The sequence below is a fragment of the Equus przewalskii genome, chromosome 5, assembly GCF_037783145.1.
Source record: "Equus przewalskii isolate Varuska chromosome 5, EquPr2, whole genome shotgun sequence".
In the NCBI taxonomy this organism is placed as follows: Eukaryota; Metazoa; Chordata; class Mammalia; order Perissodactyla; family Equidae; genus Equus; species Equus przewalskii.
The window spans coordinates 35,005,368-35,018,905 of NC_091835.1; the positions used below are offsets into that span (position 1 = coordinate 35,005,368).

The 13,538-nt window shown below is 51.4% G+C and overlaps 1 protein-coding gene across 7 annotated transcripts in view; it reads right to left on the minus strand.

Moving 5' to 3' along the window:
• The window catches only part of SCNN1A (sodium channel epithelial 1 subunit alpha), a 23,046-nt gene continuing 9,508 nt past the window's right edge, over positions 1-13,538 (minus strand). For 4 of the 7 annotated variants that reach the window (XM_070618960.1, XM_070618959.1, XM_070618956.1 and 1 more), the window contains exons 3-13: positions 10,503-10,767; positions 9,476-9,669; positions 6,717-6,820; positions 6,198-6,361; positions 5,661-5,759; positions 5,341-5,458; positions 2,411-2,489; positions 2,223-2,280; positions 2,010-2,065; positions 1,780-1,855; positions 1-1,423 (exon numbers count right to left, since the gene is read on the minus strand). In XM_070618960.1, the coding sequence (XP_070475061.1) occupies positions 1,043-1,423; positions 1,780-1,855; positions 2,010-2,065; positions 2,223-2,280; positions 2,411-2,489; positions 5,341-5,458; positions 5,661-5,759; positions 6,198-6,361; positions 6,717-6,820; positions 9,476-9,669; positions 10,503-10,767 (1,594 nt within the window). In that variant the 3' untranslated portion in view covers positions 1-1,042. Of the gene's footprint in view, positions 1,424-1,779; positions 1,856-2,009; positions 2,066-2,222; positions 2,281-2,410; positions 2,490-4,190; positions 4,230-5,340; positions 5,459-5,660; positions 5,760-6,197; positions 6,362-6,716; positions 6,821-9,475; positions 9,670-10,502; positions 10,768-13,538 lie in introns of all 7 variants that reach the window. The other 3 variants (XM_070618958.1, XM_070618961.1, XM_070618957.1) reach the window with 2 other exon arrangements.

Sequence of the window (13,538 nt, forward strand, 5' to 3'; positions counted from 1 at the left end):
TTCTTTATGCAACAAACATTTATTGATGACCTGCCTACTTGCTCCAAGCAGGACACTGGGCTAGACCCTGAGGATACATAAATGAACAAGACTCAGTCCCTGACCACAAAGAGCTCGCACTCTAGCTGGGGAGGCAGACACAAATGAACAAGAAAGTGTAATGCAACATCAGCACTCCAACAGATGTTATGGTGTGCTATGGGAGTCCAGAGGAGAGGGGAGTGATCAGTTCCAGGGAAGACAAGATGGGGCAGAAGCCTCCATAGTGGTGGTGTCTGAGCAGGGTTCTAAGGGATGCATAGGAGTTCTCCAGCAGATGGTGGGGGAAGCTTCCAGGCTGAGGAAATAACTTGAGCAAATATGCAGAGGAATCAAGAACACAGGGCACAGGTGCTGGGGTGTGGCTCTGGGGGGCACCGGGTAGATGAGGCTGGAAAAGTCCTGGGGCCAAGTAGGAATGGCCAAGCCTTCTTAATATATTGGTCTGCTCCAGCCCCTGCCCTGGGGAGTCAGGGAAGGGGAACTGCCCAAGAACTAACCAAGGGGGCTTTTGGGTGGGGTTCCCCACCCAAGTTCAAGAAGAGGAGCACACGTCTGTGTCCCTGGAAAGCAGTGTGGCCAGGCCAGCGTGGGGCTGGCTTCAGTCGTCTCTGGGTAGGAGACCCGTGCATGCCTTTGCGTGCCCTTGTTTGTTTTGTTCTGGTCGGCTGTTGTTTCCTAGGAAAGTTCCTTGTCAAAGCTCCAAGTTTGGCTTGACCGCTCCAAGGGAAAAGGAGACTTGCCTGCACTTGGGAAGGGAAAGCAGAGGGTTCTAGAGGCAGGACCAGGGGCTACAGGGCAGGAGCCAGGGAGTTCTGGGCAGCTGCCTTGGCCCCTATTCTCCAGGCAACTTCTATCGCCCCTCATCCATCCTGCTTCCCTCCCCCACATTAAAGGCAGCTGGGCAGCTCCAAGAGGAATCCCAAAATTCTTTAATCTTGCCAAGGCTGGTCCCCTCCCATCAGGGGAAGTGCCTGCCTTTTGGGGGACATTCTCCTTCTCTTCAGGGCTCCCCTGGAGTACAGGCAGAAGAGCTGGCCCCCGCCGAGCTGGCAAGAGATGGGCAGGGGCCCAGGGTGGCATAGGCAGGTGGAGGGGCTGTCAGGGCCAGGGAGGTAGCAGGGCCTGGTGGGGAGGAGGAGGGGGACGCGGGGTTGGGGCAGAAACGGGCAGGGAGGGAGGACGCTGGAGTGGAGGCCACCTCCCGGGCACCCCTGCGCCCTCGGCCAGGAGACCAGTATCGGCTTCGGATCCTCCGGAGCAGCATGAGGAATGTGATGACCAGGAGGTCAAAGATGAGCTCAGCCATCTCTACCACAGACAGCACCGAGGAGCCAAACCACAGGCTCCACTGGCTGCCCAGGTTGGACAGGAGGGTGACCATCTGTGAGGGAGAGAGGCACACTGACCACTGGGACTGAGGGCCCTGGGTGGGCTTCAGCAGAGGAGCCCCATTCCTCCTTACCTGAGGCCCTCACCCACCCCTCTCAGCCTCTCGGTGGCCCCCTGAACACTTTCTGGCCAAGGCATACCCATCTGGCACACCTTTCCCTCCCACCACCCTCAGACACATCACCCCCTAGCTGAGCCCCCCTTCTTAACCCTCCAACCTCACCCTTGACCTCTCTCCTTGCCCTGGTCCCCTACCTTCGAGGCCCAGAGAGGCAACTCTTGTTTTCCCTGACAGCCACCCCGCTAAGACCCCCAAGAGGACCACAGCCTCAGTGTGGCAGGACGTACCGTGACAGAGGGAGACTCAGAATTGGTTTTGTAGTTCAGCTCCTCGAAGAAGATGTTGAGTTTGGCGACCCCATTTCTTTGGAGTAGGGGAGGGGGTGGGAAGAAATGGCGGAAGATTAACTTCTCGGACCCTGGCATGCACCTTCCTCCAACTGTAGTAATTCCACTTCCCAATTCCTTTTCCCTCCCAAGAATTCCTTTCCCTGGGCCAGGACCAGGATAGGACTGACCTTTTGTTATTGATGGTGTAATTGTTCTGTAGGGATAGCATCTGGAAGACCCAGTCCTGGGAAAGAACGGGGGTATCAATGGGGTCACCCCGATAGTCTTCAGGCTTACAGGGTTGGGAGTGGAGTCAAACACACCCATACACAGCAGAGAAGATCACGGCATTACACACACACACACACGCCCCCCCCCCCCAGCCCCCCACGCCACTTTACCTGGGATGTCACTGAGGGCCATCGTGAGTAACCGGCAGAGAGCTGGTAGCTGGTCACACTGGGAATGGAGAAAGATGCTCAGTGACAGGGTGGGGCTCTTCCACTCAAAGGCTTAGCTGAGTACCCCAGATTCTACAGGTCAAGCAGCCGGGTGCCCAACCTGCACCCCAGGGGAAGGGGACGCTCACCTGCATGGCTTCCGGCACTTGGTGAAACAGCCCAGGCGGTTGGAGGCGAAGGCATCCTGGAGCTTATAGTAACAGTAGCCTGTGGGTGCAGAGAGGCGCCCGTTCTCCTCGGGCACTGCCACCTTCTCCACCCCACACCCAAGAGCTCTCCCAAGATCCCTGGGCACCCACTTCACAAGAGCACTAAGCAGCATTACAGAGATGCATCCTGAGTGGCAGCACCAAGAAATGTTTAAGAAATTAAGCTAAGTTGGGGGGGAAAAAAACACAACAGGATACACCTATGTAAGGATGTGTACAATATGGACAAAAACTTAAAAGTCAAAAAGAAAAATGGGAACAATTGTTGCATACGAATAATGAGATTAAACCACAATGAGACACCACTTCACACCCACCAGGATGGCTATAATAAAAAAAGACAATAACAAGTGTTGATGAGGATGTGGAGAAAGTGGAAGCCTCACACATTGTTGCTGGGAATGTAAAATGGTGCAGCCACTTTGGAAAACAGTCCAGAAGTTCCTCAAAAGGCTAAACATCAAGTTACCATATGACCCAGCAATTCCACTCCTAGGTGTATACCCAAGAGAATTGAAAATATATGTTCACATAAATGTTGCTAGCAGCACTATTCACAATAGCGAAAAAGTAGAAACAACCCAAATGTCCATCAACTATAAATGAATAAACAAAATGTGGTATATCCATACAATGGTATACTAGTCAGTCATAAAAAGGAGTGAAGTACTAACACATGCTGTAAGGTGGATGGACCTAGACGTTATTATGCTAAGCAAAAGAAGCCAGTCACAAAGGACCACACACTGTATGATTCCATTCACATGAAACGTCCAGAATAGGCAAAGCTATAAAGACAGAAAGTAGGGGCCGGCCTGGTGGCCGAGTGGTTAAGTTCACACGCTTCAATGTGGCAGCCTGGGGTTCTCTGGTTCAGATCCTGGGTGTGACCTACACACTGCTCATCAGGCCACACTGAGGCAGCGCCCCACATAGAAGAAGTATTCGGCTTACAACTAGGATATACAACTATGTGCTGGGACTTCGAGGAGAAGAAAAAAAGAGGAAGATTGGCAACAGATGTTAGCTCAGGGCCAATCTTCCTCACCAAAAAGTATACTTAAAAAAAAAAGACAGAAAGTAGATTAGTGGTTGCCAGGGGCAGTTAGGGGGAAGGAGAAGGGACAGGGCCTGTGGGCACAGGGAACAGAGTGCTAATGGGTAGAAAATTTCTGTTTGAAAGTGACGAAAATATCCTAAAATTGATTGTGGCAATGGTTGCACAACTCTGTGACTATACTAAAAACTAAAACTGTACTGAAATTGAACTGCACACGTTAAAAAGGTGAATTATATGGAATATGAATTATCTCAACAAAGCAGTTACAAAAAAAGACTGGGTCTCTGGATCCCCTCTCCCCTATTTCCCAAGTTCTCAGTAAGATTATTTTCTCATTCTTGCTACTTTTAGTCACCCAATCCAAAGTGCTTCTTTGTTTCTGAGCCAAATTCCTCTGTCTACCAGGGCTCAGGGTCTTAATTAGGAAAATGGGAAGCAGCTGGACGCTTTTCTCTGGAGAGGAGGCAGTCCTCAAGGAAACGCCACAGACTGTTTTTCGCCTTAATTCCTCCCCCTCATCCTCACAGCTCCTCAGCAATCAGCATTGTTATTTTTCTCCCTCCAATCTTCAAACTCAGAACCACTTAGCAATCATTGTCTGGTAGCAGGGGAAGCAGCGGGCAGGGCGTCCTGGCTCACTCAGCACGTCCTGGGACGTCACGTCCTCAGCTTGCTCATCTGAGAAAGGAGAAGGGGAGGCCACAGGGCCTGAGTTTCCCTCCAGCTCTGATGCACTCTGATCTTCTAAGGTCAGAGAGACAGGAACCAGGAGGGCCCGATGGCAAAGTACAGGCAGGAGAGAGCTGTGAGGAGCAGACTTGGGAAGAAAGGAGGCAGAAAGAGCACAGACAGAGCCCAGACGGGGCAGACCCCAAACTCCAGGGTCTGCAGTGCCGCTCCCATGTCACACCCTGAGAGGTGTGAAGGCTATCTCCCCCAGCAGTGGCCAGTGCCCACCTCCTCTGGGAGATTCTGCCGGGGAGGGGCCTGGGGGCCTGGGGGCCAGATCAGAGCATGCGCACCAGGAACGCCAGCCCATCATTCTCTACAGTTTCTTGTTTGGGACTTTCTCTCTCAGCCTCCTAGCACCCGGCTTCCCTGCTGAATGACTCAGCCGAGCGGTAAGAAAAAGGGATTTGTCACTCCCAGACCAGGATAAGGAGAGTCCAGTGCTCTCCAAACTTTTTTAATTGTGCTCTCCTGTAGGTAAAAAATTCTTAAACAACTCTAATGTATATATTTGGTTTATAAATTACATACCTGCTACTAACGAATTGATACCTTATGTAATTATAAAACATACATAAAATGGAAGCTGTTAGGAAATGAGACAGATACAGAGGACTTCATGTGTCTTCCTCCTGCACCCAGTGAGTTGTCCTGGGCCTCGGCGGGCCGGCTGAGCCCCCAGGGAGGCTGAGGCAGAGCGTGCACTGAAACCTCAGCAGGCAGAGTGCGGAACGAGGGAGGTTTTCCCCATGTGCTCTTCCTTCCTTATGCCGAAGTTATTTTTAAATGAGGCCATTCCTTTCTAAACACACAGAAGCCAAAACAGAGAGAGACAGAAACTGTGAGGGAGGAACAGAGACAGAAGAGAGGGACAGAGAGTGAGAGGAAACTGAGAGAGGCGAGCCTAAAGGAGTGGAGAACAAGAGAGCGGGAGAATTAGTCAAGGCCAGCGGGAGCCGGAAGCCGCCCCACAGACGGCAGGCCTGGGCGCTGAGAGGGGAGGGCTCCGGGAAAGTCCTGGGGTCAGATGGGGCAGGCCAGGGGCTCCCTGGAGTCTCACCCCAGGAATTATGCTTCCTGTAGTCACAGAAGTCCACACCCGGGAGTGGCGGATAGAAGAGGTAGGCACAGCCACACTCCTTGATCATGTTCTCCTGGAAGCAGGAGTAAATGCACACCTGGAGGAGAGGAGGGTGAAGAGGAGGGGGGTTCAGGCCTGCCCTCCCCCAACACAGCCCAGAAGAGGCAGGGAAGGGAAGGACAAACAATTCTCTGCCTCCATCCCTCTTTCCACTGGTCGCCCCCGACACACACACCCTCCAACCTGGACCAACAGTGTAAGCCTGGGAGATGTTTGCCATAGAAACAGGCTGGCCTCACCTGCTGTGTATATTTGGACCCGTAAAGGTTCTGGACGGGGATGTCGCTGCCATTCTTGGTGCAGTCACCATAGGTACCCCCAAGTCTGTCCAGGGTTTCCTGTGAACCCACACACACCAAGAAGTCAGAGGTCAGAGCAAGTGGCCCAGGACTCTTCCTGAATTCTCTGTCTTCCCTCAGTCCCAGCTTGTACCTCCTACCCTGCCAGCCTCTCCTGTCTGCCTCACCATCTCAAAACATGCCCCTTGTGGCCCCCAACACCCATCCCAGTGCTACTTTCAAGAACACTGGGCCCAGAGCATCCCAGACTCCTAAGCATGTCTTGAACCCCTTCTCAGCACTCTCACCCAAGATCCACTCCTCAGGTCCCTACTTCCCGAGGCCCACTTTGCAGCCCCCTCACCCCTGACTTCTGCTCCTGAAGTCCTCCACGTGCTCAAGGCTCAGCCTGCATGATTTCCCTCCACAGTCTTCTGGCTGTCAAGTCCACCTCCCATGTCCTCTCGCTGCCCCTCTGCAATGTGGGGCCATCCTTGCCTTCCTCATGCTGACGGAGGTCTCCACACCAGGCCGCAAGTTAAAGCCGCCATCATCCATAAAGGCAGGCTCATCCTGCCCGTGCACCATTACCCTGGCCCCAGTCACCGTGGACAGCAGCGGGATGAAGTCATTCTGCTCTGTGCGCAGCGTCAGGGACAAACCTGGGGAAGCAGAGTGGGGGGAATGCCTTAGAGAAGCGTCAGGGGATAGAAACCTCCCTCCCACCCTGCCTAGTCTCTAATGCTCCAAGGAGAGCAAGACCTGGAAGACCTACGGGTGAGCTGGATTCGGGGGCAGGTAGGAAGGACTGGGACAGGATTCCTCTCACACCTGGAATGGATTGTGTGGTGCCCATAGGGGAGAAAGAACAAAGAGGATTCCTTCCAGGATAGAGATAGGCATGTTGTGGTGAGGCCCAGAGTGCACAGCATCTCTAGGATGTGAGCTCCGGGTGGGTAAATGTGGGTGGCAAGGCTGTGAGAAGGTGGAGGACTAAGGGAACGGGGAGCTGCCCACCATTGTTGATCCCAGGCATGGAAGACATCCAGAGGTTGGAGTTGTTCTTGTCATTGAAAGTGTAGCAGTTCCCATACATCGGGTGGTGGAAGTGGGAGTAATTCCTATCCAGGAGAGAGAGAGCAGGGTCAGAGAGCAAAGTGTAGGGGTCAGGGAGAGTGGGACTTTCAGTGCCCTTTGTTTCCTGATCACCTACTATGTGCTGACACAGCACTGGGCGCTTTACCCACACTCCTTCAGTCACTCCAACCAACAGCCTGTGAGGGCATCATCCCCACATCACAGAAGAGGAAGCTGGGGCTCAGAAAAGTCAAGTAGCTGCCCAAGGTCACAAAGTGATAATGAACTTGGGACTCAAGCCCAGGTCATCTACCTTCTAGCCCAGGATCCTCCCACCAGGCCACCTGACCTCACTGGCCTTGTGACCGCTCTTGTGTCACTATGTTGCATTGCAAAGACTCTTACAGTGTCCCTAGCTTCTTACATGTCTAAATCTTAGTTCCCCCTTTGGATTGTGATCTCCTTGAGGACAAGAGCCACATCGCATCCATCTCTGTATCATCTCTGAGCTAACTGCACAGTTCTTGGCATACAGGAGATAGCTAACAAATATTCATTGAGTGAATGAAATGGAGAAACGGAAGGGAACAGAGTAGAGGGGAGAGTGAGACCAGTGTGAACATGGAGCTGAGGGGAAGAAGATCAGATCCCAGGGCAGGAATGAATGGGCTTCTGGTTGTACGGCCTTGAGCAAGTCATTTTTTCTGAGCTTATTCTCTTCAGCTGTAAAATGAGGACACTGGAACTAGATGATCTGGAATACTCCATTGGCCTCAAAAGCAAAGGCACAGGGTGTGAAATACTGGTGCACATTCTGGGAAATGCTAGGAGGGGAGGGACTTATGGAGTGACTGGTAATGGATCCAGGACTTCTTTTGGGGGTGAGGAACAAGTTCTAAAATTAGATAGGGGTAATAGTTGCACAATTCTGTGAATATACTAAAACAGGACCAACTGGAACAGTTAAGTGCAGGGCAATGAAGTAAGAACAGTGAAGTATAAAGCTTCCTGTGGCTGCAGAATGAGGGGAGAATTTAGAGACAAAAAGACAAATGGTGGTGGCAGGTTAGAGTAACCCAGGTGACAAATGATGAGGCTCTGAGCTAAGAAAGTGACCCAAGCTGCAAGACTGAGCTGATGGACTTTCCATTGATGGGGAGGTAGGAGCAAGGGACAAGCCAAGTGAGAGGACCGGTGGGAAGTGACAGTTAGACTCAGTGGCAGATGTGGGCTGACCCAGGCTCAGGTGCAGGCACCATCTCGCTTGCCACCTGGTAGCAGCTGTCCTCAAAGAAACATGAAGACTGGAGACAAGAACCAAACTGTGTGCTAGGCAAAGCGTGAGTGCCAGGTGAGGGGTAGGGGGAAGCAGGTGACACCTGGCCCTAACACCATTCTGCAGTGACATGGGAGGGAGATGTTGCCTCAGCACCGTACCCCAGCCAGGCAGAGGCAGGCAGATGGCACCTGAAAACCGAGAAGCAGTAGGGAGAGGAAGGAGGGGGAGGAGGGGCCAGAGGCTACAGAAGGGGACCTCCCTCACTCCTTGCCTCTCCCAGCCCTCAGAGAGCTGTAAGCTGCCGCGACCTCTTTGCAAGGTCATTACAACAGGAGTCGTGACAGAAAGAATGCCTGGCAGGCAGTGAGGCAGAGTCGGAAGAATCCTTAGCTGGGCTGGCCTGGTGGCAGAGGGCAAGTCACTGTTTGAGGGCACGAGATCCATCATTCATTGTGGTTTACAAAGCACCCTCCCATTTGCTATCTCGTACTTGGAGATGGGTGTTATCATCTTCATCACTAGAGGAAAAGTGCCAAAAGGACAAGGATTACATATATTTTCCTCTTTGAGTTATCCTACATGCCTAGAACAGTGACTGGCACAAAGCCCAGACAGTCAAATATTTATTGAATAAGCATTGAATGAATCTCTCTCTCTCTTTTTTTTTTTTTTTTTTTTTTTGGCTAAGGAAGAGTGTCCCTGAGCTAACATCTGTGCCAGTCTTCCTCTATTTTGTATGTGGGATGCTGCCACAGTATGGCCTGATGAGTGGTGTGTAGGTCTGTGCCCAGTGCCCGGGATCTGAACCCTTGACTCCAGGCCGCCAAAGTGGAACATGCGAACTTAACCACTATGCCACTGGGCCAGCCCATGAATCTCATTTTTTCTCCATTTTATAAACAGTCCCTAGAGTGATGTGAGATGCCCAGGGTCACCTGGCCAGGAAGTCATAGAGCCAGAGCAGGAACTCAGGTTTACTATCTCACTCCATCTGTCCTATTTCCACCATACCACCAGGGCCCGCCTCATCTGAGAAAGTGGAGTAGGGGACCAGATGGTCTTCCAGGCACTTTTGAGTTTGATGGTGGTGAGAAAGAGGCCTTTGAAAGACAGAAAATCATACTTCTAGCCCTCGGTTTCTCAAAGCCAGACCTCAGGCCCCAGCCTTCCCAGAGCATCGTATGAAGCTGCCTCACTCCATGAAGCTGCCTCACTCCGACCCAGCCCCCAGGGAGCAGCAGCACTCCGGAAGCGGGATTCCTGGGGCGGAGGTTTGCACCTGAGGTCAATGCTGCCCCCTCCTCCCCATGGGCACTTATTTAGTCCACAAGGACTTCCTGGGTGTCACCCACGCTGGGCCTCAGGCCAGCCCAGGTCAGGAGACCCGTGGGGAGCACACAGCCAGGCAGGATGGACTCACGCCTGGTTGCAGGAGACCTGATTGAAGCGGCAGGCGAAGATGAAGTTGTCCAGTTGGTCCTTCTCTAGGGACACAGAGGCGTCCACCGGCAGTCGCGACAGAATGTTGATATAGTGGAAGCGGTACCACTCCCGCACCGCATCCACCCCTGACGAGTATGTCTGGTAGAAGCAGTCCGATTTGTTCTGGTTGCACTGGATACAGAAACTAGAGTGTCAGAGGGCCAGCAGCAAGGGACAGGCAGCAGGGTGGGGTCAAGGTCAAGGAATGAGTGGTCTGGGGTCCTGAGGATGATGGACAGGCGTGGGGGGCCGGGATGGGTTAGAACTGAAGGCAGCGAGGAGAAGCCCCCAGCGGACCAGGAGAGCATGGGGTTAAGGGAGGGGAGGCCAGGAGGGAGGTGCACGCATTGCACTGCATTTCACAGCCTCCGCAGGAAGGTGGAGCAAGGATTCTTCTCCCCTTTTCACCGACGACGGGAAGACTGAGGGATCGAGGTTCTTCCCAGCAACAGTGCTAGGACCAGAACTCCAGTCTCCCGGTAGTGTGGCCCACTCTCGCTAAAGACGACTTCTCTTTCTTCTTCCCTCTGCTTATCTCCCTTTTATTTTTTATTAAAACAATTTTTTTAAGTCCCCCTTTTTACTGTCTCTTTATTCTCTGTCTTAGGCCGGCAGGGCCCCGGTTCCCCATCACATCGGGGGATCCCAACTGAGTCCCACCAGTGGAGACTGGAGTTTAGAAAGGTGCATTTCCACGACACTTCCATGACTTCCCGCCGCTTAAACGCTCCCACGGAGGCGCCCAGCCAGGGGACCCCACAAGCTGGCGCACAGAGAGATGTTATTTAATTTTAATTTTCAAAATTCATTTATTTATTTAGCCAGCCAGCCGACGAGGCCGCGCACCCAATCACTAGGCGGCCGAGGCGGGCCCGGAAAGGGAGCGGAGTCCCGGGAGTGGGTGGGCCCCGAGGACCGGGGCGGGCGGGGCTGCGCCCGCGGGCCGGGCCGGGGCGGGGCCTTACCAGTTGGAAGCCGATCTTCCAGTCCTTCCTGTTCACTTGGGGATTGTTGTCCCGCACGCTGGAAGCCATGCGGGCTCTGCGGGCCTCGTGGGGCGGGGCCGGGCCCGGCAGGCGCTGCAGGGGGTGCGGCAGGGTCTCCCCGAGGTCGCGACGGCCGCGGGGATGGGCCACGAGGGTGTTGGAAAAGTTGTATTTGTACAGATCGTAGAGCGTCTGCTCTGTGATGCGGTCCAGCTCCTCCAGCTCCTCTTTAATTTTCGCGTACCTGGGAGGGGCGATGGGAAAAGGCTCGGACTGGGGGGGCCCCCGCTCGAATCCCTGGCCCCTCTGGGCCTCAGTGTCCCCCTCTGTAACCTGGGAGATCGGCTCATCCCGGAGAAGCCTGCGGGGAATAGCTCTGGTGTCTCCCGGGCTATCTGGTACCTGAGGGGGCGGGGGCGGGAGTGGGGGGGGACGAGGGGTGGACAGGTGTGCCCGCGGGGGAAGTGGAGGCGACAGTGAGCCCCGGCAGGGACAGCATTTATTGCCGCCTGTTTATGTAAGGGAGAGGCAGGAGGCGCCTGTCTGTGAGGCGCTCTCCTCCCACTCGCCCTGGCTCAGGAGGGAACCCGGAACTTGTCTGCCCTTTCCCAAGGTAGGAGAGGAGGGTGGCCTCGAACTGGGCAGGTCATCCCCTCAGAGGACTGAGCCGATCCCCTCAGGCAAGGGTGGCCTTTGGGCCCGTCTGCCACCCGGCACCTTCTAAATCAGGGGTTCTCGACTGCACTTCTAGAATCTCCCAAGGAACTTGAAAAATACCGATGCGGCACACTCCCTTCCCCCACCGGTCCTCCCACCAAAGATTCAGTTTTAATGAGTTTCGGGTGGGGCCCCGAACACCATAAGGTGAACACCATAAGGTATACACTCCCCGGTATAAATCGTCACATTCCTTCTTCTCAATACAGGGCCTGTTACTGTCTCCATCATGAAGTCTGAGAGTAGAGGAGGGCCTTAGGGATAGAATCTACCAAAACAAAACAAACACCTAGAACTAATCAATAAATTAAGCAAGGTTGCAGGACACAAAAGCAATATACAAAAATTAATTGTATTTCTACAGACTCGCATACAAATTGGAAAAGGAAATCAGGAAACACCATATTAAATTGCATAAACAACATCGAATACTAGGAATAAATCTAAGGAAAGATATGCAAGACAGCTACACTGAAAATCCTGCTGAAACAAATCAAAGACCAAAATAAAAGGAGAGTTACATAAGTTCATGGATCAGAAACTCAATATAGTTAAGATGTTTCCCAATTTAATCTTTGGATTAAACACTTCCCTATCAAAATTTCAGCAAACACTTTTTAAGAAATTGACAGGTTGATTCTAAGATGATATGGAAATGCAAAGAATCTAGAATGGCCAAAACAATTTTGGAAAAGAAAAGCAAAGTTGGAATGCTTACTCTATGTGACTTTAAGACTTACTGTAAAGCCACAGTGATCAAAACAGTGTAGTGCTCCTGTCAGGATAGACGATAGGTCAATGGAACAGAAGAGAGCCCAGAACTCAACTCACACATACATGGTCAACTGATTTTTGACCAAAGCACCAATTCAATTCAATGCGGAAAATAATTTTTTTTAACAGATGGTGCTGGAAGCACTGGATACTGTACGGAAAAAAAAAAGAAATGAACCTCAACCTCTGCCTTAGTCCATACACAAAAATCAAGTCAAGATGGATGATAGATCTAAACATAAAATTCAGAACCGTAAATACTTTAGAAGAAAACGTAAAAGATAGCTTCATGACTTTGGGGTAGGCAAAATTTCTTGGAATAAGAAATATCTCAGGAAGAAATCCTGAAATAGAAAAACCTCTTACAAATCAACAATAAAAAGAAAAGTTGTTTTTAAAAGGAACCAAAAAAATATACAAATGGTCACCAAACACATGAAAAGGTGCTCAACATAATTAGTCCTCTGAAAAATGCAAAGCTAAACCATGATGAGGTACTATTTAACATCCATTAGGCTAAAACTAAAAGACCAACAACATCAAATGTTGGTGAGAAGGGGGAGCATCTGGAACTGCTGCTGGAGAGAGCCGAAAATGGCATAACGGATTGGAAGGATCATTTGGTAATTTCTTATAAAGTTAATGTACATCTACCTCGGGACCCAGCAACTTTACTTCTGGATCTTTTCCCAATTCCACTCCTAGCTATTTACCCAAGATCAATGAAAACATAAAGACTTGTACATGAATGTTCATAGCAGGTTTATTCATAATAGCCAAAAAAGCTGGAAACAACCCAAATGCCCATCAATACCACTCAGCAATAAAAAGGGACTCATAGTGTATGAGTCCATTTATGCGAAGTCTAAGCACAGATAAAACTAATTGATGGTGACAGAAGTCAGAAAGTGAGAGTAGGAGAGGGAGATGAGTTGACTACAGAGGGATACCAGGTCATGGAAATGTTTGGTATCTCAATTATCAAACCTCAATGAGTACCTGAGATTTGTGCATTTTAGTGGACGTAAATTACACCTCAATTAAAGAAAAAGTCAAATACCAGTGCAGGGCCCTCCTCAAGAGATTCAGGTTTAGCAGGTCTGGAGTGGGGCCCAAACAAGGTTGTTTTTGCAAGAGCCCCAGGGGGTCCTAATGTGCAGCTACATTAACCGCTGTCCAGGCCACACCCTCACAGCCCTTCTCCTCTCGGCTCCATTTCTGTCTCCCTCTGGAAAGTCCAGCCGGCTGGGCCGTAGGCATCAAATCAGCTCCAGCTGCCCCTCGTCCCCTCACAGGAGAAATGTAGCACAGGTCAGAGGTGTGTGTGACATTCTGTGAGACTTGTTTGTTATTGGTCATGAAAAGAATGACAATAATAGCTAGCGTTTACTGAGCACTCAATATGAGCCTGGCACCGTGATATTAGAATGTACGTTATTTAACTTAATCTTCAGTGTAATTGAGCTATTAGCCACTGTTAGCTAATACTTTTACAGGTGAAATACAGGTGAAAAGCCTGAGGCA